The sequence below is a fragment of the Hyperolius riggenbachi genome, chromosome 11 (genome assembly GCF_040937935.1).
Source record: "Hyperolius riggenbachi isolate aHypRig1 chromosome 11, aHypRig1.pri, whole genome shotgun sequence".
NCBI lineage: Eukaryota > Metazoa > Chordata > Amphibia > Anura > Hyperoliidae > Hyperolius > Hyperolius riggenbachi.
The window spans coordinates 204,964,423-204,987,302 of NC_090656.1; the positions used below are offsets into that span (position 1 = coordinate 204,964,423).

Below are 22,880 nucleotides of genomic sequence, written 5' to 3' on the forward strand. Positions count from 1 at the left end.
CCTCCTGCAACTGACCACCTGTGTTCTGCATCCACCTCCTGCAACTGACCACCTGTGTTCTGCATCCACCTCCTGCAACTGACCACCTGTGTTCTGCATCCACCTCCTGCAACTGACCACCTGTGTTCTGCATCCACCTCCTGCAACTGACCACCTGTGTTCTGCATCCACCTCCTGCAACTGACCACCTGTGTTCTGCATCCACCTCCTGCAACTGACCACCTGTGTTCTGCATCCACCTCCTGCAACTGACCACCTGTGTTCTGCATCCACCTCCTGCAACTGACCACCTGTGTTCTGCATCCTCCTCCTGCAACTGACCACCTGTGTTCTGCATCCTCCTCCTGCAACTGACCACCTGTGTTCTGCATCCTCCTCCTGCAACTGACCACCTGTGTTCTGCATCCTCCTCCTGCAACTGACCACCTGTGTTCTGCATCCTCCTCCTGCAACTGACCACCTGTGTTCTGCATCCTCCTCCTGCAACTGACCACCTGTGTTCTGCATCCTCCTCCTGCAACTGACCACCTGTGTTCTGCATCCTCCTCCTGCAACTGACCACCTGTGTTCTGCATCCTCCTCCTGCAACTGACCACCTGTGTTCTGCATCCTCCTCCTGCAACTGACCACCTGTGTTCTGCATCCTCCTCCTGCAACTGACCACCTGTGTTCTGCATCCTCCTCCTGCAACTGACCACCTGTGTTCTGCATCCTCCTCCTGCAACTGACCACCTGTGTTCTGCATCCTCCCCCTGCAACTGACCACCTGTGTTCTGCATCCTCCCCCTGCAACTGACCTCCTGTGTTCTGCATCCACCTCCTGCAACTGACCTCCTGTGTTCTGCATCCACCTCCTGCAACTGACCTCCTGTGTTCTGCATCCACCTCCTGCAACTGACCTCCTGTGTTCTGCATCCACCTCCTGCAACTGACCTCCTGTGTTCTGCATCTGACCTCCTGCATCTGACCTCCTGCATCTGACCTCCTGCATCTGACCTCCTGCATCTGACCTCCTGCATCTGACCTCCTGCATCTGACCTCCTGCATCTGACCTCCTGCATCTGACCTCCTGCATCTGACCTCCTGCATCTGACCTCCTGCATCTGACCTCCTGCATCTGACCTCCTGCATCTGACCTCCTGCATCTGACCTCCTGCATCTGACCTCCTGCATCTGACCTCCTGCATCTGACCACCTGCGTCCTGCATCTGACCACCTGCATCTGACCTGTGTTCTGCATCCTCCTCCTGCATCTGACCTCCTGTGTTCTGCATCCTCCTCCTGCAACTGACCACCTGTGTTCTGCATCTGACCACCTGTGTTCTGCATCCTCCTCCTGCATCTGACCTCCTGTGTTCTGCATCCTCCATCTGACCTCCTGCGTTCTGCATCCTCCTCCTGCATCTGACCTCCTGCGTTCTGCATCCTCCTCCTGCATCTGACCTCCTGCGTTCTGCATCCTCCTCCTGCATCTGACCACCTGCGTTCTGCATCCTCCTCCTGCATCTGACCACCTGCGTTCTGCATCCTCCTCCTGCATCTGACCTCCTGCGTTCTGCATCCTCCTCCTGCATCTGACCTCCTGCGTTCTGCATCTGACCTCCTGCATCTGACCTCCTGTGTTCTGCATCCTCCTCCTGCATCTGACCTCCTGTGTTCTGCATCCTCCTCCTGCATCTGACCTCCTGTGTTCTGCATCCTCCTCCTGCAACTGACCGCCTGTGTTCTGCATCCACCTCCTGCAACTGACCTCCTGTGTTCTGCATCCACCTCCTGCAACTGACCACCTGTGTTCTGCATCCACCTCCTGCAACTGACCACCTGTGTTCTGCATCCACCTCCTGCAACTGACCACCTGTGTTCTGCATCCACCTCCTGCAACTGACCACCTGTGTTCTGCATCCACCTCCTGCAACTGACCTCCTGTGTTCTGCATCCACCTCCTGCAACTGACCTCCTGTGTTCTGCATCCACCTCCTGCAACTGACCACCTGTGTTCTGCATCCTCCTCCTGCAACTGGCCACCTGTGTTCTGCATCCTCCTCCTGCAACTGACCACCTGTGTTCTGCATCCTCCTCCTGCAACTGACCACCTGTGTTCTGCATCCTCCTCCTGCAACTGACCACCTGTGTTCTGCATCCTCCACCTGCATCTGACCACCTGTGTTCTGCATCCTCCTCTTGCATCTGACCACCTGTGTTCTGCATCCTCCTCTTGCATCTGACCACCTGTGTTCTGCATCCTCCTCTTGCATCTGACCACCTGTGTTCTGCATCCTCCTCTTGCATCTGACCACCTGTGTTCTGCATCCTCCTCTTGCATCTGACCACCTGTGTTCTGCATCCTCCACCTGCAACTGACCACCTGTGTTCTGCATCCTCCACCTGCAACTGACCACCTGTGTTCTGCATCCTCCACCTGCAACTGACCACCTGTGTTCTGCATCCTCCACCTGCATCTGACCACCTGTGTTCTGCATCCTCCACCTGCATCTGACCACCTGTGTTCTGCATCCTCCTCTTGCATCTGACCACCTGTGTTCTGCATCCTCCACCTGCATCTGACCACCTGTGTTCTGCATCCTCCTCTTGCAACTGACCACCTGTGTTCTGCATCCTCCCCTGCAACTGACCACCTGTGTTCTGCATCCTCCTCCTGCAACTGACCACCTGTGTTCTGCATCCTCCTCTTGCATCTGACCACCTGTGTTCTGCATCCTCCTCTTGCATCTGACCACCTGTGTTCTGCATCCTCCTCTTGCATCTGACCACCTGTGTTCTGCATCCTCCTCTTGCATCTGACCACCTGTGTTCTGCATCCACCTCCTGCAACTGACCTCCTGTGTTCTGCATCCTCCTCTTGCATCTGACCGCCTGTGTTCTGCATCCTCCTCTTGCATCTGACCGCCTGTGTTTTGCATCCTCCTCCTGCAACTGACCGCCTGTGTTCTGCATCCACCTCCTGCAACTGACCTCCTGTGTTCTGCATCCACCTCCTGCAACTGACCACCTGTGTTCTGCATCCACCTCCTGCAACTGACCACCTGTGTTCTGCATCCACCTCCTGCAACTGACCACCTGTGTTCTGCATCCACCTCCTGCAACTGACCACCTGTGTTCTGCATCCACCTCCTGCAACTGACCTCCTGTGTTCTGCATCCACCTCCTGCAACTGACCTCCTGTGTTCTGCATCCACCTCCTGCAACTGACCACCTGTGTTCTGCATCCTCCTCCTGCAACTGACCACCTGTGTTCTGCATCCTCCACCTGCATCTGACCACCTGTGTTCTGCATCCTCCTCTTGCATCTGACCACCTGTGTTCTGCATCCTCCTCTTGCATCTGACCACCTGTGTTCTGCATCCTCCTCTTGCATCTGACCACCTGTGTTCTGCATCCTCCTCTTGCATCTGACCACCTGTGTTCTGCATCCTCCTCTTGCATCTGACCACCTGTGTTCTGCATCCTCCTCTTGCATCTGACCACCTGTGTTCTGCATCCTCCACCTGCAACTGACCACCTGTGTTCTGCATCCTCCACCTGCAACTGACCACCTGTGTTCTGCATCCTCCACCTGCAACTGACCACCTGTGTTCTGCATCCTCCACCTGCAACTGACCACCTGTGTTCTGCATCCTCCACCTGCATCTGACCACCTGTGTTCTGCATCCTCCACCTGCATCTGACCACCTGTGTTCTGCATCCTCCTCTTGCATCTGACCACCTGTGTTCTGCATCCTCCACCTGCATCTGACCACCTGTGTTCTGCATCCTCCTCTTGCATCTGACCACCTGTGTTCTGCATCCTCCTCTTGCAACTGACCACCTGTGTTCTGCATCCTCCCCCTGCAACTGACCACCTGTGTTCTGCATCCTCCTCCTGCAACTGACCACCTGTGTTCTGCATCCTCCTCTTGCATCTGACCACCTGTGTTCTGCATCCTCCTCTTGCATCTGACCACCTGTGTTCTGCATCCTCCTCTTGCATCTGACCACCTGTGTTTTGCATCCTCCTCTTGCATCTGACCACCTGTGTTCTGCATCCACCTCCTGCAACTGACCTCCTGTGTTCTGCATCCTCCTCTTGCATCTGACCGCCTGTGTTCTGCATCCTCCTCTTGCATCTGACCGCCTGTGTTTTGCATCCTCCTCCTGCAACTGACCGCCTGTGTTCTGCATCCACCTCCTGCAACTGACCTCCTGTGTTCTAAAAATAAAAAAAAACCAAAAAAAAAAAAAAAAAATAAAAAAAAAGAGAGTTCCACCGACTGCTAACTGGTACCACCTGGTGGATCTGCATCCACCTCCTCCAGAGATTCACGAGCTCACGACCCCTGTGTTCTGCATCCACCTCCTGCACTGTCACCCCTGTGTTCTGCATTCACGTGCTCACTGGTACCACCTGTGTTCTGCATCCACCTCCTGCAACTGACCACCTGTGTTCTGCATCCACCTCCTGCAACTGACCACCTGTGTTCTGCATCCACCTCCTGCAACTGACCACCTGTGTTCTGCATCCACCTCCTGCAACTGACCTCCTGTGTTCTGCATCCACCTCCTGCAACTGACCACCTGTGTTCTGCATCCTCCTCCTGCAACTGACCACCTGTGTTCTGCATCCTCCTCCTGCAACTGACCACCTGTGTTCTGCATCCTCCTCCTGCAACTGACCACCTGTGTTCTGCATCCTCCACCTGCATCTGACCACCTGTGTTCTGCATCCTCCTCTTGCATCTGACCACCTGTGTTCTGCATCCTCCTCTTGCATCTGACCACCTGTGTTCTGCATCCTCCACCTGCATCTGACCACCTGTGTTCTGCATCCTCCTCCTGCATCTGACCACCTGTGTTCTGCATCCTCCACCTGCAACTGACCACCTGTGTTCTGCATCCTCCACCTGCAACTGACCACCTGTGTTCTGCATCCTCCACCTGCAACTGACCACCTGTGTTCTGCATCCTCCACCTGCAACTGACCACCTGTGTTCTGCATCCTCCACCTGCATCTGACCACCTGTGTTCTGCATCCTCCCCCTGCATCTGACCACCTGTGTTCTGCATCCTCCTCTTGCATCTGACCACCTGTGTTCTGCATCCTCCTCCTGCAATCTGACCACCTGTGTTCTGCATCCTCCTCTTGCATCTGACCACCTGTGTTCTGCATCCTCCTCTTGCATCTGACCACCTGTGTTCTGCATCCTCCTCTTGCATCTGACCACCTGTGTTCTGCATCCTCCTCTTGCATCTGACCACCTGTGTTCTGCATCCTCCTCCTGCAACTGACCACCTGTGTTCTGCATCCTCCTCTTGCATCTGACCACCTGTGTTCTGCATCCTCCTCTTGCATCTGACCACCTGTGTTCTGCATCCTCCTCCTGCATCTGACCTCCTGTGTTCTGCATCCTCCTCCTTGCATCTGACCACCTGTGTTCTGCATCCACCTCCTGCAACTGACCACCTGTGTTCTGCATCCACCTCCTGCAACTGACCACCTGTGTTCTGCATCCTCCTCCTGCAACTGGCCACCTGTGCTCTGCATCCTCCTCCTGCAACTGACCACCTGTGTTCTGCATCCTCCTCCTGCAACTGACCACCTGTGCTCTGCATCCTCCTCCTGCAACTGACCACCTGTGCTCTGCATCCTCCTCCTGCAACTGACCACCTGTGCTCTGCATCCTCCTCCTGCAACTGACCACCTGTGCTCTGCATCCTCCTCCTGCAACTGACCACCTGTGCTCTGCATCCTCCTCCTGCAACTGACCACCTGTGCTCTGCATCCTCCTCCTGCAACTGACCACCTGTGCTCTGCATCCTCCTCCTGCAACTGACCACCTGTGCTCTGCATCCTCCTCCTGCAACTGACCACCTGTGCTCTGCATCCTCCTCCTGCAACTGACCACCTGTGCTCTGCATCCTCCTCCTGCAACTGACCACCTGTGCTCTGCATCCTCCTCCTGCAACTGACCACCTGTGCTCTGCATCCTCCTCCTGCAACTGACCACCTGTGCTCTGCATCCTCCTCCTGCAACTGACCACCTGTGCTCTGCATCCTCCTCCTGCAACTGACCACCTGTGCTCTGCATCCTCCTCCTGCAACTGACCACCTGTGCTCTGCATCCTCCTCCTGCAACTGACCACCTGTGCTCTGCATCCTCCTCCTGCAACTGACCACCTGTGCTCTGCATCCTCCTCCTGCAACTGACCACCTGTGCTCTGCATCCTCCTCCTGCAACTGACCACCTGTGCTCTGCATCCTCCTCCTGCAACTGACCACCTGTGCTCTGCATCCTCCTCCTGCAACTGACCACCTGTGCTCTGCATCCTCCTCCTGCAACTGACCACCTGTGCTCTGCATCCTCCTCCTGCAACTGACCACCTGTGCTCTGCATCCTCCTCCTGCAACTGACCACCTGTGCTCTGCATCCTCCTCCTGCAACTGACCACCTGTGCTCTGCATCCTCCTCCTGCAACTGACCACCTGTGCTCTGCATCCTCCTCCTGCAACTGACCACCTGTGCTCTGCATCCTCCTCCTGCAACTGACCACCTGTGCTCTGCATCCTCCTCCTGCAACTGACCACCTGTGCTCTGCATCCTCCTCCTGCAACTGACCACCTGTGCTCTGCATCCTCCTCCTGCAACTGACCACCTGTGCTCTGCATCCTCCTCCTGCAACTGACCACCTGTGCTCTGCATCCTCCTCCTGCAACTGACCACCTGTGCTCTGCATCCTCCTCCTGCAACTGACCACCTGTGCTCTGCATCCTCCTCCTGCAACTGACCACCTGTGCTCTGCATCCTCCTCCTGCAACTGACCACCTGTGCTCTGCATCCTCCTCCTGCAACTGACCACCTGTGCTCTGCATCCTCCTCCTGCAACTGACCACCTGTGCTCTGCATCCTCCTCCTGCAACTGACCACCTGTGCTCTGCATCCTCCTCCTGCAACTGACCACCTGTGCTCTGCATCCTCCTCCTGCAACTGACCACCTGTGCTCTGCATCCTCCTCCTGCAACTGACCACCTGTGCTCTGCATCCTCCTCCTGCAACTGACCACCTGTCCTCTGCATCCTCCTCCTGCATCTGACCACCTGTGCTCTGCATCCTCCACCTGCATCTGACCACCTGTGCTCTGCATCCTCCTCTTGCATCTGACCACCTGTGCTCTGCATCCTCCTCTTGCATCTGACCACCTGTGTTCTGCATCCTCCTCTTGCATCTGACCACCTGTGTTCTGCATCCTCCTCTTGCATCTGACCACCTGTGTTCTGCATCCACCTCTTGCATCTGACCACCTGTGTTCTGCATCCTCCTTCTGCAACTGACCACCTGTGTTCTGCATCCTCCTCCTGCAACTGACCACCTGTGTTCTGCATCCTCCTCCTGCAACTGACCACCTGTGTTCTGCATCCACCCCCTGCAACTGACCACCTGTGTTCTGCATCCTCCTTCTGCAACTGACCACCTGTGTTCTGCATCCTCCTCCTGCAACTGACCACCTGTGTTCTGCATCCTCCTCCTGCAACTGACCACCTGTGTTCTGCATCCTCCTCCTGCAACTGACCACCTGTGTTCTGCATCCTCCTCCTGCAACTGACCACCTGTGTTCTGCATCCACCCCCTGCAACTGACCACCTGTGTTCTGCATCCTCCTTCTGCAACTGACCACCTGTGTTCTGCATCCTCCTCCTGCAACTGACCACCTGTGTTCTGCATCCTCCTCCTGCAACTGACCACCTGTGTTCTGCATCCTCCTCCTGCATCTGACCTCCTGTGTTCTGCATCCACCTCTTGCATCTGGCCTAACACAGCACGTCATCTTTGTTTTACAAGTCTTTTTCCTGTGGTGTTTATAGTAGAATCTCTGTATAGTAAACTTCACCTGGCGAAGTAGTTAAAGGACAGGTCCGAGCAATAAAAAAAGACTTACCCGGGGCTTCATCCAGCCCCTGGCAGCCGATATGTCCCTCACCGCAGCTCAAGTGTCCCGGGATACCCTTTGTTGAAGATGATGACCTTGCCAGGTCAGCATCTTCTTGCACAAGCAGCTCGGCCACGTGCGGGCATAGACTATACCGACCTGGCGAGGTCGGCATCTCCAATAGAGGGGGTCCTGGGACACTGAAGCTCCGGTGAGGGACATGTCGGCTGCCAGGGGCTGGATGAATCCCTGGGTAAGTAGGTTTTTTATTTTTTTTATTTTATTTTTTATTGCTCAAATGTGTTCTTTAATTTGTATCAGAATTGGTCATACAGAGCAGCTCATACAGGCACATTGGTGGGACGTGGGAACTGAGTTTACTATAACCAGAGGTTTACTATCAGGAGATTCTATTATATTATGATTTATAAACTCTTTCATCCGTTTAGCACCCAGTTTATTTAGAGGCTTTCTATTGCTCCAGGCCAATTTATTTTAGCACATTTTTTAATTATTTATTATATTTCCTTTGCTTCTAATTAGTACTGCTGTAATGTGCATTTATGGCCACTTGTCACTAGCGGGCAGTGTGAGGCAATAACAGAGGACTTCGGCTTTCACTTTCTAAATTTTCTGCTAGTAGAGAGAGATCAAAGCATTCCAAGAATTTACAGCACGGCGAGTTCTGCGGACTGAGGTCCAAAGCAGCGCACTCCTCTCAAATGAGAACTCTGCTGAAGCTGCTAATGGGTTAACTAAAAGACAGTCCCCTGCTTACAAACTCAAGTTACAACTTTTCAGAGATATAAACAGTTGTCTTCAGGTACAAAATATACAGTATATACTCGTGTATATACGTGTATACCCCCCAACTTTTCCCTAAAAAAAAAAACAAAAAAAAAACAAACTGGAAAATATTTTTATTTTTTTACAATGCCAAATATATCTTCAATTCTTCCATTTCCGTTGCTGTGTGGGGTCACCGCATGTCACAGTGACATCTAAGCAGGAAGCTGTTGGTTATAGTTGCTGAACTTTGCTGATTTTTGGCCCAAAACAGCCAAGATAATAGCAATTGTGTTTTCCTGCGAAGGGTGTAAGCAGTTACACAGATACAGTATTTGGCTGTGACTGCAGTGTATGCCCTGCAGTCAACAACAACAAATATTTGTAAAGTGCTTTTCTCCCATAGGACTCAAAGCGCATAAGCATGGCTCAGACCAATAATTGGTTGAATGGTAAATTGTGGTACAGAGGAAGAATTCTATTAGTGCTGAAATGCTACGCTAAACAGGTGGCTTTTCATTCTGGCTTTAAATAACTCCAGGGAAGGGACCGTCTTTACTGGGTATGGTAGCGTATTCCAAAGAGTAGGGGCAGCATGATAGAAAGCTCTGTCTCCAAAGGTTTTGAGGTGCACTCTGGGAGTGACCAAATTTATGGAACCTGCTGATATGAGGTTGTGAGGTGTGGTACAGCTTCACTAAGTCCTTCATGTATCCAGTGCCCAACTTGTGCAGGGATTTGAATGTCAGCAGTCCAATTTTGAAGATTATTCTACTGGTAGCCAGTGCAGTGAGCGAAGGATCGGTGTAATGTGACAGTGGCGAGGCTGGTTTGTTAGCAATCTGGCAGCAGCATTCTGCACTAATTGCAGGCAGTACAGGTCCTTGTTTAGGAGGCCAGCATAAAGGGCATTGCAACAACAAAGGGGCTCTAATGCTACTTTAGGGGAGAGGGTCTGTCAGGGGGGCTCTCGGATTGTTACTAGAACCGGCCCTGTGTTTATTGCATGAAGACAAATCTGAGATGCCCATATAGTCTCCAAGCTGCTTTGTGAAAGCAAGGTGAGGGTGGTGCTGTACACAGCCTGTTCACACTACTTAAACAATATTGTTTCCCAGACAACTAATTGTAAAGATAACCTTTATCCTTGAAGATGCAAGTAATCTGTCTCTGCTCATCTCCTTGACTCATTTAGCTTGTGCTTACGGGCTTACTCCACTTAAAGGACACCTGAAGTGAGGGCTATATGGAGGCTGCTATATTTATTCCCTTTTAAGAGATATCAGTTGCCTGGGGTCCTGCTGCAGTAGTGTCTGAGTCAAGCATGCAGCTAATCTTGTCAGAAACACCTGATCTGCTGCATGTTTGTTCAGGGTCTATTGTGAAACGTATTGGAGGCAGAGGATCAGCAGGATTGATAGCCAGGGAACTAGTATTGATTAAAAGGAAATAAATATGGCGGCCTCCATATACCACTTAACTCAGTTGTTCTTTAACCACTTAAAGAGAAACTCCGACCAAGAATTGAACTTGATCCCAATCAGTAGCTGATACCCCCTTTTACATGAGAAATCTATTCCTTTTCACAAACAGACCATCAGGGGGTGCTACATGACTGATATTGTGATGAAACCCCTCCCACAAGAAACTCTGAGGACCGTGGTACTCCTGGCAGTTTCCTGTCTGTGAACCTTGTTGTATTGTGGGAAATAACTGTTTACAGCTGTTTCCAACTGCCAAAAAAGCATGCAGCAGCTACATCACCTGCCAGCAGTAAAAATGTCACCATGTAATAAATGTCAGAATGTAAATCAGGGATTTAAAAGACTGACTAAATCATTTATACATAATTATTGTAAAAATGAAGCACTTTTTTATTACATTATTTTCACTGGAGTGTCAGGCAATGTTAAATAAAATAAACGCTACTTACCAGGGGCTTCCTCCAGCCCCAAGCTCCCAGGACCTCCCTCTCAGCATCTCTGCAAGCAGCCGTTTGCCGGAGCTCCGACCCGGTCCCCGGCGATGACGTCAGAGCGACCTGGAGGTCGCTCTGTACTGCGCCTCCGCGATCGGCGCTGTCAATCACCGCCACGTGGGCCAGAGCGGACTGCACAGGCGCAGTAGTTCTGACGTCATCGCCGGGGACCGGGTCGGAGCTCCGGCAAACGTCTGCTTGCAGAGATGCGGCTAAGGTGGTCCTGGGAGCTTGGGGCTGGAGGAAGCCCCCGGTAAGTAGCGTTTATTTTATTTAACATCGCCTGACAACTCCTTTAAGGACTGTAGGCTTATACCCCCTTAGTGACCAGGCTATTTTTTTTTTTTTAAATTAGGCCACGGCAGCTTTAAGGCCTCGCTGCAGGGCCGTACAACTGGGCACACAAGAGAACCACCCCCCTTTCTTGCCCACCAACAGAGTTTTCTGTTGGTGGGCTCTGATTGCTGCGGCATGTTTGTTTCATTTTTTTCCCGTTTTATACATATTCATTTTTAAATTTTTCCTTTTTTTTTTTTTTTCCCCCTCAGCCTCCTTCCCTTCATCCTCCCTCCCCCCACCAGCCAATGACACCGATTGGCTGTCATAGGCTTCAGCCTATGACTGCAGATCACTCTTGTAGGTCTCAGGGGGACAGCTGTGTCACACGGCTGTCCCCCGTACATCGCTGCCGTAGATCGCATCGCTGTACCATGTAAATAGACAGCGGTTTCGGCGTCTAACAGTCTCCTAGCGGCGATCGCTGCTGGAAGGCTGATGATGGAGCGGAGCTCAGTCATTCAAGCAGGGTTGCGCGCGCATCTGCGTGCGCATTCCCCTGCAATCTCCACCCCTAGGACTTCACACCAATTGGCGTTGAGTGGTCCTGGGGCTGCCGCTGCGTCCACTCCAATTGGCTAAATAAATACCCGGGGCTTCCTCCAGCCCCTGACTGTACTACTGCGCCTGCACAGTACACTCCAGACCATGTGACCGAGAGCGGCTCTCGAGGAGTAGATGCCTGGAGAGTTCAGCATCTGCACTGGAGGGGCCACCAGCTGAAAGTGGAGCTGCGGCGAGGGCACAGGATGGCTGCCAGGGGCTGGAGGAAGCACCAGGTAAGTAGATTGTTTTTTTTTTTTTTTTTTTTTTTTTTTTTTTTTTAAATTTGCTAGGACCCTCCTTTTAAGAACAAAAAATCTTTATAACCTATTATCACAACAAATGATTTTGTAACTGAATGCCACTAAATATTCTTTTTCAACTTCAGTGTGAAACTGCTGTAACTTAGGAAACTTAATGAAAACCATGACAACAGTACACGGCTTTGTACAATAACCAGACATTTCCTTTTTCTCAGTCTATCTCACTGGTTCATTAGATAGTAGTATAAGCTAGATAGATAGTAAGATAGCTGTGTCCCTTCACACTCCACTGCTGAGTTCACTGAAGCGACACTCATTCCTCACAGAGGAGGGAGTCCCACATCAGTGGAGATGCTGGCTGTACCGGAGCTGACAGTGATGGGGACAGATTGGACATTGATGGGGCCCTTGCAGAGTCTTTGGCCAAGTAGCGGCTCACCACCTGTCTTGGCAGGCACACTCATCTACTGCTCCATGGCTCCGTGCACTCCTGACTTCATCCTCACAGCTGCGCCTATCCTCCGGGACCCCGCGCATGTTATTACGTAATAACATGCCGCGGGGTCACAGATGCAGCCAGCGGTGGATGAAGACTGGAAGCCAAGGACTCATAGAGGAGTGTGTCTGCTGGGACAGGTGGGTCGACCAAAGACTCTGCAGTGGCCTCGGGGAGGATAGTTGAGTTGGAGGGCCTTGGAAGCCAGGTTGGGGGCCCTGGGGCAATTGCCTAGGTTACCTATATGATAGCACCGGCCCTGAGTAAACATGTCATATATATATATATATATAAGCTGTGTTCTCCCTTTCACAGGAGACGAGGACCGCAAGATGAATGATGAGTTAGAGCACCAATACCAGCAGAGTATGGACAGCACAACGTCCGGCCGTAACCGCCGGCACTGCGGATTGGGCTTCAGCGAGGTAACTGCATGACCATTGTATTGAGTAACCCAGCATATGTATCAGTGTGTAAGAGGTTTACATACACAGTACATTCATTTAAAGGGGCAAAAACCTGATGTTCTGATCAGGGCTGTGAATTCAGAGCAATTTTTGGGCACTCTGATTCGGGAAAAATAATGCACCTAATAAATTAAAACTGTAATTTAAAAAAGAAAATATGGTAAACTGATGTATTGCTTAGATAATATTCATCATCGCGCACATACGTATGTATTCTGCCCCCTTGACGTTTTCCACATTTTGTCACATTACTGCCACAAACATAAATCAATTTTATTGGAATCCCACGTGAAAGACCGATACAAAGTGGTGTACACGGGAGATGTGGAACAAAAATCATACATGATTCCAAACATTTTTTACAAATAAATAACTGCAAAGTGGTGTGTGCATAATTATTCAGCCCCCTTTGGTCTGAGTGCAGTCTGTTGCCCATAGACATTGCCTGATGAGTGCTAGTGACTAAATCAAGTGCACCTGTGTGTAATCTAATGTCAGTACAAATACAGCTGCTCTGCGACTGCCTCAGTGGTTGTCTAAGAGAATATTGGGAGCAACAACACCATGAAGTCCAAAGAACACACCAGACAGGTCAGGGATAAAGTTATTGAGAAATTTAAAGCAGGCTTAGGCTACAAAAGGATTTCCAAAGCCTTGAACATCCCACAGAGCACTGTTCAAGCGATCATTCAGAAATGGAAGGAGTATGGCACTACTAGTTGTGCACTACACAAAGTTGGCCTTCATGGAAGACTGGCAAGAGGAAAGCCATGTTAACAGAAAAGCATAAGAAGTCCCATTTGCAGTTTGCCACAAGCCATGTGGGGGACACAGCAAACATGTGGAAGAAGGTGCTCTGGTCAGATGAGACCAAAATGGAACTTTTTGGCCAAAATGCAAAACGCTATGTGTGGCAAAAAACTAACACTACACATCACTCTGAACACACCATCCCCACTGTCAAATATGGTGGCAGCATCATGCTCAGGGAGTGCATCTGTTCAGCAGCGACAGGGAAGCTGGTCAGAGTTGATGGGAAGATGGATGGAGCCAAATACAGGGAAATCTTGGAAGAAAATCTCTTGGAGTCTGCAAAAGACTTGAGACTGGGGCGGATGTTCACCTTCTAGCAGGACAACGACCCTAAACATAAAGCCAGGGCAACAATGGTTTAAAACAAAACATATCCATGTGTTAGAATGGCCTAGTCAAAGTCCAGATCTAAATCCAATCGAGAATCTGTGGCAAGATCTGAAAACTGCTGGTCACAAACGCTGTCCATCTAATCTGACTGAGCTTGAGCTCTTTTGCAAAGAAAGGGCAAGGATTTCAGTCTCTAGATGTGCAAAGCTGATAGAAACATACCCTAAAAGACTGGCAGCTGTAATTGCAGCAAAAGGTGGTTCTACAAAGTATTGACTCGGGTGGCTGAGTCTGATTTTTTTTTTTTTTTTTCTTCAATGTTTGGAATCATGTATGATTTTTGTTCCACTTCTTACGTGTACACCATTTTGTATTGGTGTTTCACATGGAATTCCAATAAAATTGATTCAGGTTTGTGCTGCTGCAATAAAGCAGTCACCGTATTTTTAAAGTGAACCTCCAGACTAAAAATCTACTCAGCAGCACTGAAAAGGCTTGGTGTTTAACAGTTTCACAGCATCTGTTTTTCTTACCCAAGCCTCATTTTTAGCTGCACAGAAGCTAAGCTCCGCCCCATCAAAGAAATCTGCCTGGGCATTTTTCCCCTGATGCTGTGCAAAGCATGATGGGGTTTCTGATGTTGTTCTCCTGCTGTTTTGGCGCACATTTGTTTTTGTTTTAATTTTGCATTTGAAGCCTAGCGTGTGCAGCTGGGATGGGTGATTAGGGCACAGGACAGTTCTTGTCACCTCCTTTCAACCAAAAAGATGTCTACCCCCATGAAATCTCTTACCCACCCTGTTTTAAAAGAACAGGCAAATGTTTGTGATTATATTACCTATCAATTTTAATTAAAGGGACTCAGAGCTGTAAAATTAAAAAGATGTTATGCATACATGGAGCTTCCTCCAGCCCCATCTGCTGCGATCGCTCCCTTGCCTCCATCCTCCGCTTGCCCGCAGCTTCGGGAACCGGGTCCCATCACTGACGTCCGTCTCGGCCAGCTACGCAGGAGAAGTGCGCGGTTTGCGTATTTCACCAGCAGCTGCTGTAGAGATACGTAGAGGGCGCACTTCTTACGCCAGACTGGCTCCGACTGATGGAAGTGCGGGGACCAGGTTCCCGAAGCTGCGGGCAGAGGAGGTTGGCGGTGTGGGAGCGATCGCAGCAGATGGGGCTGGAGGAAGCCCCAGGTATGTATAAAATGTTTTTTTAATTGTACAGCTCTGGTACACTTTAACATCACTAATGTAACTTAATGACAGTATGATTGTTTAGGCTGAAGTTCCTCTTTAAAGTCAGATATACATATCTTATTGTGACACTGTATCTGCTGTATATAAAAGAATCCTGTGTACACATCAGAGTCCCCGGTATCCGGCACTGGCAGGGATTGCCTGGTGACTGATACATGTGCATGCCGGTTGCTTCAGCAACCTGAGGAAAAAGAACTAACCTTCCCGCTATGCAAAATAAAATACTTACTAAGTGTCCTGCACCCTCTTCTAACCTTCCTGCAGCTTGCAGCGTCTTTCTGAGGTCCTCCCTGCAGGTTAGGTGACAAGCTGGAGCCCTGCACAGACGCGGGAAAGCTGCATGGCGCTACAGGAAGGTTAGAAGATGGCGCTGGACACTCGGTGAGTATTTAATGCCCAGCAAAACCCCCAAATCATAGTCCCAGTTATCCTCTCAGGCTTGCCAGTTAGAGAATTCCGGTTGCCTGAGTTCCGGATAACGCAGACTTTGCTGTATAACATCTCTGCTCTAAGAATAAAGCCGATGAGTACCGTATTTTACGGACTATTAGATGCTCCGGACTACAAGACGCACCTAGGTTTAGAGGTCAAAAACCAGGGAAAAAACTTTTCCCTTGTGCCTCTTGTGTCCCCCTGTGACATGCTCTGCCCCCCCTGTGTCCCCTGGTGTCCCCATGTCCCTGTGCCTGCGTTGGTGTTCCATCCCTGTGTGTGGCGTCCCCCTGTGTCACATCCTTGTGTGCGGTGTCACCCTGTGTCCCACCCAGTTAATCGATATTACCAGCACACCGCATTTTTATAATACACACTTTATTGTGCCAGTTTCCACAGGTAAGTCCTGGATTTACTTGTGGAAACTGGCACAATAAAGTACGTATTATAAAACTGCGGTGTGCTGGTAATATCGATTAACTGTATCTGCTGTGGCACTGCCTATGCCACTTTGCCAAGCACCCCAAGACAACTGATGGTGTGCCAACTTCACTTTGGGACATTACTGTGTCCCATCCATGTGCGTGGGGTCCCTGTGTTACATCCACGTGTGCGATGTGTGCGGTTTACTCCTGTGTCTGTGCGCAGTGTCCCATCCATGGGTTTGGTGTCCCCATGTGTCACATGCCTGTGTGTGGTATCCTGTGTGAAAAATACAGTAGTTGTGTCACTAATAGGGATGTTTAATGATATGCAAATAATTCCGTTTATGCAAATTAATGCCCTTTGCTCATGAAATCAACTAATTTGATATGTTAAATTTGAGGTTGGCGACTACAAATTAAGTTACACGGTTGTACTATACATATGCACACCTGCAGAGCTGCAGGGAATACACTGAGGATGTTGTGCACATTGAACACAGAGGTGTTGTCTATCATCCATAAACCTGGTTCAGATTGTACATGAAGAATGTGTAATAGAGGAAGAATCCCCTCATTCCGCTGCAGAGTATCTGCATATCACTCTTACATGTACCCACAGTTACATTGCCTAGGGCCTGATAGATGTTCTTAGTTCCTGTCTGTACCTTCTACATTTACTCTTACCAAGAACTAGTTTTGATTTCTAATTTAAGACTATATCTTAAGTTTCGTTTAAAATGCATCTCTGGTGTACATAAAAAAAACAGAGGTACACTAATACTTAAAAGTTAGACTGTCCCAACACATTGTCTGTTTAAAGAGTACATGTAGTGAAAAAAGTGCCCTTAGGGAGTACTTGCCTTAGGAGGGGGAAGCCTATTGCTACTAATAAGGCTTCCCTCATCCCTCTTAGCATCCCCGATCCAGCGCTGGCACTCCTGAAACTCCGCCAAGGACTTGATGGCGGATCACGCAGGCACACTGACTTTCACTGCTGGGTCCCTGAACAGTGTGCCCCTCGCGCTGTAGCTGCTTGCTATTTCTGGCGGAGCTTGAGTGGAAGTCTATTGTGCAGGCGGCTCACGCATTCCATATTTTTAAGAGAAAAAAATACTTGTTTCGTTTAACCCCCCGCCCCCCACTTTTTTTTTTAAATATACAGGCAGGTCAAACCACAGCATGTACAGTATGTTATAGCTATACAGTCATCATAGCTATTCATACAAACATGTCACTTCTAGGATGTCTTGGTTAAGAATATCTAAAGAGGGAGTGTTGGAGACCAATCTCTGCTTAGAGTTTTTGAAATCCCTAAAGGAGTTACTGTCATATAGCTGATGCAGGTATTTTTATGCCATAGGTTAAAACAATGTGCTTTTGTTACTGAGCAAATTGGTTTTCCCACAAAAGTGCATTATGGGTCCGGGAAGGGAGAGCTCTCTATTAATTGTGCTCACACCTTTCTGACTTGGAACTTTACCCCGGCTGAAGCAGAGGCTTCATATGTGGCAATATTGGCCTCTGTTGTCGGAGCATCTATGAAGCTATCTGGGGATAAAGGAGGGTTGCGTCGCCATGTAATATAGATGAAAGTCCAGCAGGGTTAAACCGCTTACTCGCCAGCATCCGAAGAGTGTCTGGTGCCAATCTAGGGGTCTTCCCGGCACAAGGAGGCTATTAAAGCATCAGTATGCGTAATAAAGGTGCTGGGCTATATTCTGTATATAATATAATATTATAACAGTTTAGGTACAAATATATCTTTACAGACGTTCCCTAACAGGCCTAAAAGCAGTAGCTGGGTTTGTTTTTTTCTGGAAATAGGACTTATTGAGCCGTGGATCCAGATTTCCAACAGTTTGTAGCTTCATTGTCGGTTTTATATAGCTTATTGCAGCCTGATTTGATAGAAATATTGTTCCCTCCAGTGCCCTGGGCCAGCTGCTGGGGTCCCCTCATACACTTCAGAAAGGTACTGTTGTTTGTTTGCTACTATAGGAAGCAGTCTTTTTGTTTACGGTTTACCCTTGTATGCCTACACCATTTGATGGAGGCCAAGATGTAACTGCATCTTTATACCTGTGCTAAAAGCTCAATAAACTTGTCAAACCCAATTCAATTACCCTTTCTCCAGAGTTTTTTCACAGGAAATGTTTTCCCTTTTTAAAGGTAACCAGAGATGAAGACATGGTATAGATGTATACTTGCCTCCAGCCCCCTGTAGATCGTTTGCTGATCAGGCCGATTCGTTGTCCCGCAGTGTGGCCCGGTAAATTCCCCTTTTGCACTCAGTCGTGCTCCTCTGTGCATGTGCAGTCCCGCTTGCAAGCATCCCCCGGTCGCACTTCCATTGCCAGGAGCGTTCTACGCAGTTGGCCTTAGCAAGCTGTGCATGTGCAGAATGCTCCTGGCCACAGAAGTGCAATTGGGACATGCACGGCCAGGACTGTGGACAATGGCGCAACCCCAGAGACTGGTGATCAAGCAGATGGTCTACAGGAGGCTGGAGGATGCCCCAGATAAAGTATACCTGAGAAAGAAATGGTATAGATTTATACTTAAGTCCCCAGCAAGCAAGAAAATTCTCTAAACAAGTTGGCTATTCATTTTTGTACCTACTTTTTCATATTTGGTAACTGTTAGGTGCCGAAAGGTTATTTTCTAGGTAAGGTGGAACATTCTCTCACAGGAGAAAACTCTGAAGAAAAGGTCATTGGATAGAGGCCGCCATTATTGTTTAAAAGAAAATTAGATTGTGTCAAGTTTGTCTGGTCGGACTAATTGCATCCAGAGAGCATTTGGTGGCAGATGAACAGTAAACTGTGAGGTTTCTCCAATCTCTTGAGGACTCTGATGGGTGATGTCTCTTGAGATTCCAGCTATGTACACCATCTATGGTCAGTAGAATGCTTTGAGAAATCTGTGTCTGTGGTGATTTAAGTTTTTATTCTATCGTCTGATTGGTGTAAAGTCTTCTGTGTTTATTTTGTGGCGCTGATTAGTTTTTGTTGTCATTTCAGCCTGGCGGTTTGGAGGAGGTGCCGCCAGTACCGCCACCTGAAGAGTCTGACGAATCAGACAGCCAATCGGAAGATTACAGTGAAGATAGTAGTGAAGAGTCCACTAGTGACCATGAGAAACCTCCAAGCACAGAAGCCAGGGCTGCAGACAAGACCTCCAGTGATAACGGAAGCAGCTCTGAATCCAAACAAAGCAAAAGTAACTACAAAATGCAGTTTGTGAAGTCCAGCGGCTCCTAACCTTCCCGCATGTCAGAGGGGCCCCGGATCTCAAGTGGTAAATCGCCCCTACCCCACCCCGCGTTCACTCTGTCATCCTCTGGGGGTGGGGGAGCAGCACTGCATCCCTCCTGTGTCAGTAGAACTACTGTGCAGCAACCAGCATGCCACAGCTTCAGGATTTCCTTGTACATGAGATTACCTGGAAAGTGTTCCTCTAAGGAAATCCTGGGAAAGCGATCCGCTGATTGGACGGCTGAGCACACATCTGATCCGGCCCCCGAGGAGTGCTGGGAATGGGGACAGGACTTTATGCCGTGTGACCCGCCTGCTGGGAGAAGGTTTATCTTGGTTTTAGATGATGGAATGTCTGCGCTGACCTTTTACTTTTTACTTCCTGTGGATGTTGTGTGTAACACCATTTCTCTTCTCTGGGAAACCCCTTTACTGTTGCTGAATAAACCTGGATTTGTTTTTTTTTCTTTATGAGGACTGGAGCGCTGTCTGCTTTATGGAGTCGGGGGGGGGGGGGGGGGGAGATTCCACTTCTGTGTTGTGACCTCCATAAAGGCCTGATTTACCTCTGCCAGGCCAGTACGATTGTCATTGATTGTTCTGTAAGTGTGGTCAGGGAGTGCTAGCATTGGACATTGCCTGTACATGTGAAGGTAGGATCTGCATGACGGGTATGCAAAAATCTTTATTAAAATACCATCTACCGGCATTTTTGGGATACACACTGGTCCTTAACCACTTGATGACCCACCCTTTACCCCCCCTTAAGGACCAGCGCTGTTTTTACTGATCTGTGCTGGGTGGGCTCTGCAGCTCCCAGCACAGATCAGGTAGCAGGCAGAGAGATCAGATTGCCCCCCTTTTTTCCCCCCTATGGGGGTGATGTGCTGGGGGGGTCTGATCTCTTCTGCCTGCTGGGTGATGCGGGGGGGCATCTCAAAGCCCCCCTCCGCGGCGAAATTCCCCCCTCCCTCTCCTACCTGCTGCCCCCCCGGCGATCGAGGCTGCACAGGACGCTATCCGTCCTGTGCAGCCAGTGACAGGACGTCCCCTGTCACATGGAGGCGATCCCCGGCCGCTGATTGGCCGGGGATCGCCGATCTGCCTTACGGCGCTGCTGCGCAGCAGCGCCGTACAAATGTAAACAAAGCGGACTATTTCCGCTTGTGTTTACATTTAGCCTGCGAGCCGCCATCGGCGGCCCGCAGGCTATTCACGGAGCCCCCCGCCGTGAATTGACAGGAAGCAGCCGCTCGCGCGAGCGGCTGCTTCCTGATTAATTAGCCTGCAGCTGGCGACGCAGTACTGCGTCGCTGGTCCTGCAGCTGCCACTTTGCCGACGCACGGTATAAGCGTGCGGTCGGCAAGTGGTTAAAGGATACCCGAAGTGACATGATGAGGTAGACATGGGTATGTATAGTGCCTAGCACACAAATAACTATGCTGTGTTCTTTTTTTTCTTTCTCTGCCTGAAAGAGTTAAATATCAAGTATGTAAGTGGCTGACTCAGTGTGACCCTCACTGATAAGAAATTCCAACTATAAAACGCTTTCCTAGCAGAAAATGGCTTCTGAGAGCAAGAAAGAGATAAAAAGGGGAATTTCTTATCGGTGAGGGTCACACTGTAGTCACTTCCTGTCTGAGTCAGAACTGAGTCAGCCACTTACATACCTGATATTTAACTCTTTCAGGCAGAAAAAGGAATACAGCATAGTTATTTGTGTGCTAGGCACGGTACATACCCACATCTAGCTCATGTCACCTCGGATATGCTTTAACTACTTGAAGACTGCCTCACGTCAATGGGCGTGACCGCGGCGGCAGCCCCAGGACTGCCTAACACCAATTGGGGTCAAGTCCTGGGGCTGCAGTTCCCAGGGAACGAATGCGCGATAGTTCCCTGCCGATTGCGGCTAACAGGCTGTTTGTAAGCGAAGGGGGAAAAAAAATCCCCTTTGTTTACAACTGTACAGCGCTGCGGTCTGCGGCAGCGTTGTATGAGATCGGCGATTCCTGGCCTCTGATTGGCCGGGGAACGCCGTCCTCTCATAGGCTGATGCCTATGAGAGGCAGAACAGGACGGATCTCCATCCTGTTTCAATACCAACACTGGAGGGGAGGGAGAGAGAGAGAGAGCCTCATAGAGGCTGAAGAAGAAAAAAAACCTGCCGCAGTGATCGGACCCCTCTGGCGGCATGTCCCTTTAGGGACAAAAAAAAAAAAAAAAAAAAAAGTGAGTCCGATCGCTGGGCTCTATAGCTGGGCTGTGCAGGAGGCTGAAAAGCCTGCACAGCCTGGTACTGCAAAAAATGGCTTGGTCTTTAGGGAGGGGGGGGTTAGCACTGTGGTCATCAAGTGGTTAAAGTGTACCTGAGATGGGGCTACAACAAAAAAAAAATATACATACCCAGGGTTTCCTCCAGTCTGATCGCTCCCACGCCGTCCTCTTCTGACTCCCCGTTCACTCGCAACTGGCCCTGGAAAATCCTCCAGTCGGCCAGGCATAGGCCGGCGAGGCATGCTCCCCCGTCTTGCTCCCATTGCCAGGAGCATTCTGTGCCTGGCGGCGTGTATGCGGGGAAAGCTTGTAGCTGGACCGTGCATGCGCAGTTGGCCCCCGAACCAGAGGACTTTCCGAGGCCATTTGTGGGCAAACAGGAAGTCAGAAGAGGAGGGTGTGGGAGCGATCAGGCCGGAGAGGGCTGGAGGAAGCCCCAGGTATGTATATTTTTGTTGTGGCCCCATTTCAGTTCCCTTTAATCATAGCATAGATCCAGGTGTAAAGTGAGGCCCATATAAAGCACAAACCCACACGCTCTCTGCCACCTTACACCGAGAACCTGTGCTATGATGTAAGGACCATTGTGTGTCCGAAACATGTCGGTCGATGGTGTTGTGGTTTTATACCCGTTTTAAAGAACAACTGAACAGCCCTGATATGGAGGCTGCCATATTTACTTCCATTTAAACAATACAAATTGCCTGGCTGTCCTGCTACTCCTCTGCCTCTAATACTTGTAGTCACAGACTCTGAACAAGCAAACGCATAGCAGGTTTATGAAGTCCGACTGGTTTCGCCCCATGCTTGTTTCAGGTGTGTGATTCAGACACCACTGATGCCGAAAGGTCAGCAGGACTGCCAGGCAACTGGTATTGTTTAAAAGGAAATAAATATTGCAGCCTCCATATTCCTCTCAGGTCCGCAGTCCTTTAACCTCTTGAGGACTGCAGGGCTAAACCCCCCTAGTGACCAGGCAATTTTTAGTTTAAAAGGCCACTGCAGCTTTAAGGCCAAGCTGCAGGGCCGCACAACATAGCACACGAGTGATTCCCCCCCCCCCCCCCCCTTTTCTCCCCACCAACAGAGCTCTCTGTTGGTGGGGTCTGATCGCTCCCCCCATGTTTATTTATTTTTTAATAAATATTTGTGTTGCTGTTTTAAAAAAAAAACCCTCTTCCTTTAAATCCCTTCCCTCCCTCGCTCCCTCCCTCCCCACAGCCGGCCAATTACGGCGATCGGCTGTCATAGGCTTCTGCCTATGAGAGCCGATCGCTCTCTTGTCCCCCAGGGGGACAGCCGT

General features: G+C 49.9%; 1 protein-coding gene across 1 annotated transcript in view; it reads left to right on the forward strand.

Annotated features, from left to right (window-relative positions):
* Window positions 1-19,770, forward strand: part of C11H11orf58 (chromosome 11 C11orf58 homolog) — a 33,159-nt gene extending 13,389 nt beyond the window's left edge. Inside the window, exons 4-5 of the mRNA XM_068261702.1 lie at window positions 12,638-12,747; window positions 19,066-19,770. Of these exons, the coding sequence (XP_068117803.1) occupies window positions 12,638-12,747; window positions 19,066-19,305 (350 nt within the window). The 3' untranslated portion in view covers window positions 19,306-19,770. The remainder of the gene's footprint in view (window positions 1-12,637; window positions 12,748-19,065) is intronic.
* The last annotated feature ends 3,110 nt before the right edge of the window (window positions 19,771-22,880 follow it).